We start from the raw sequence: 1,439 nt of genomic DNA, 5'->3' as shown, positions 1-1,439 counted from the left end.
CTGCAGGACCTCTCCACTTCCCAGCCAGACCCCAGGGAGCTGGGATTGGGTCTGCAGAAAAAGCCCAGGGTGTCAGCACATTTCTCCTTGCTCACACACTGTAGTCATTCACCGAGGCCAAGCCAAATGTCTCCTTGCCTGCAGCAGCCAATGGCCTCACACAACATGGCTCTGAGCCGTGTTTCACACGAGATGGAAAAGGCTCCAGTGCCAAAAACGGGGAAGGAATGTGCAGCAACTGCCCAGAGCCAAGCCGGGGGTGTGAGGTGGGGGATGGCCACAGAGCTATATGGGGAGCAGCCAGGAAACACAGCCTGAGGAATAAGACACGAGTCTGGAGGGGCTATCCACAAAGCTTAGGGAGCAACAAACCTCCAGAAGCCTTTTTCTTTCTCTTGCCACTCTCTTCTCCAGGGGCAGACGCCAACCAGTGCCCAGAGGATATCACCCTGCAAGTGCCCAACACAGCCGAGAGCAAGTCTCGCATTTCCTCCACATCCTCTGCTTCCACGGATCTGAACAGCCTGGACACCAGCGAGGAGGGGGCTGAGACCCCCGTGGTGCAGTCAGATGAGGAGGATTTGCAGGAGGACAGTACCAAAGAGCAAGTGGCAAGAAGCTAGCAGCCAGCTCTGCCCTGCTCCCAGCCTCCTCCATACGGACTTGCCAGCCCAGAGGAAGGAAAGCTGCTGGTGTTCAGTAAACTCCATCCTGGACTGCTGCCCTGCCAGAGGGGAGAGATGATTTTCCCCTCCTCACCCTCCATGGGTTCTCCTGGCAGCCAAAGGAGAAGGAAAGGGGTATTGTAAACTCCCAAAATTAACTCTTCAGGCTTTGCTGCTAACACTCCCTGCTTCACTCCCCTAAAACACACAGCATCCCACAGCCCCACCATTCCCAGAAAGCCATCCCTTGGGATCCCAGTTCCCCCAGTCCTACTGACAGGTTCTGTCCAAAGCACTTAACGATGGCACACAGGAAAATAACACTGGTCTAACCAAGCAGTGTGGGGGTGTGTGTCATTGGGAGACAACAACACTGGGGAGGAGGGATTGCAGGGGATTGCAGGAGGGAGAGCAGTGTGAAGTCAGTGTGCTAAGGGTGCCATACAGGAGCAAACAAAACCTCCTGTTGCACAGTCCAGGGATGGTTCCTGTGCCTAAGGTTGGAGCAGACAGCACAGACCTCTGAGTGCAGCAGATCACCATGCTGAACACCAGACTCTGCCTCCAGGAGGGAGAGAGCCAGCACAGGCACAGCTGGCCTGAGCAGGGCTGGGGTGATGGTGACCTGTCACCACCAGCCATAACTGCACTGGGGATTTCCCAGGCAAGTGGGCTGAGTGGGGAACACCAGCACAGGAAGCACCAGGTGCTGCTCCCCCAGCTGAGCCGGATGGCAGCAGCCCTGGCTGGAGACTGCTTGAGAGGCATAAAGGA

The 1,439-nt window shown here is 56.5% G+C and overlaps 1 protein-coding gene across 1 annotated transcript in view; it reads left to right on the top strand.

The window, feature by feature from the left end:
- The window catches only part of DBNDD2 (dysbindin (dystrobrevin binding protein 1) domain containing 2), a 2,124-nt gene extending 1,123 nt beyond the window's left edge, over nucleotides 1–1,001 (top strand). The window contains exon 3 of the mRNA XM_009077124.1: nucleotides 415–1,001. Within this exon, the coding sequence (XP_009075372.1) occupies nucleotides 415–623 (209 nt within the window). The 3' untranslated portion in view covers nucleotides 624–1,001. The remainder of the gene's footprint in view (nucleotides 1–414) is intronic.
- Nucleotides 1,002–1,439: the final 438 nt, after the last annotated feature.

Source organism: Acanthisitta chloris, unplaced genomic scaffold (assembly GCF_000695815.1).
Source record: "Acanthisitta chloris isolate BGI_N310 unplaced genomic scaffold, ASM69581v1 scaffold21806, whole genome shotgun sequence".
NCBI classification, from domain to species: domain Eukaryota; kingdom Metazoa; phylum Chordata; class Aves; order Passeriformes; family Acanthisittidae; genus Acanthisitta; species Acanthisitta chloris.
Note: the sequence above shows the minus strand (reverse complement) of the source record. Positions and strands in the feature narration are given on the sequence as shown.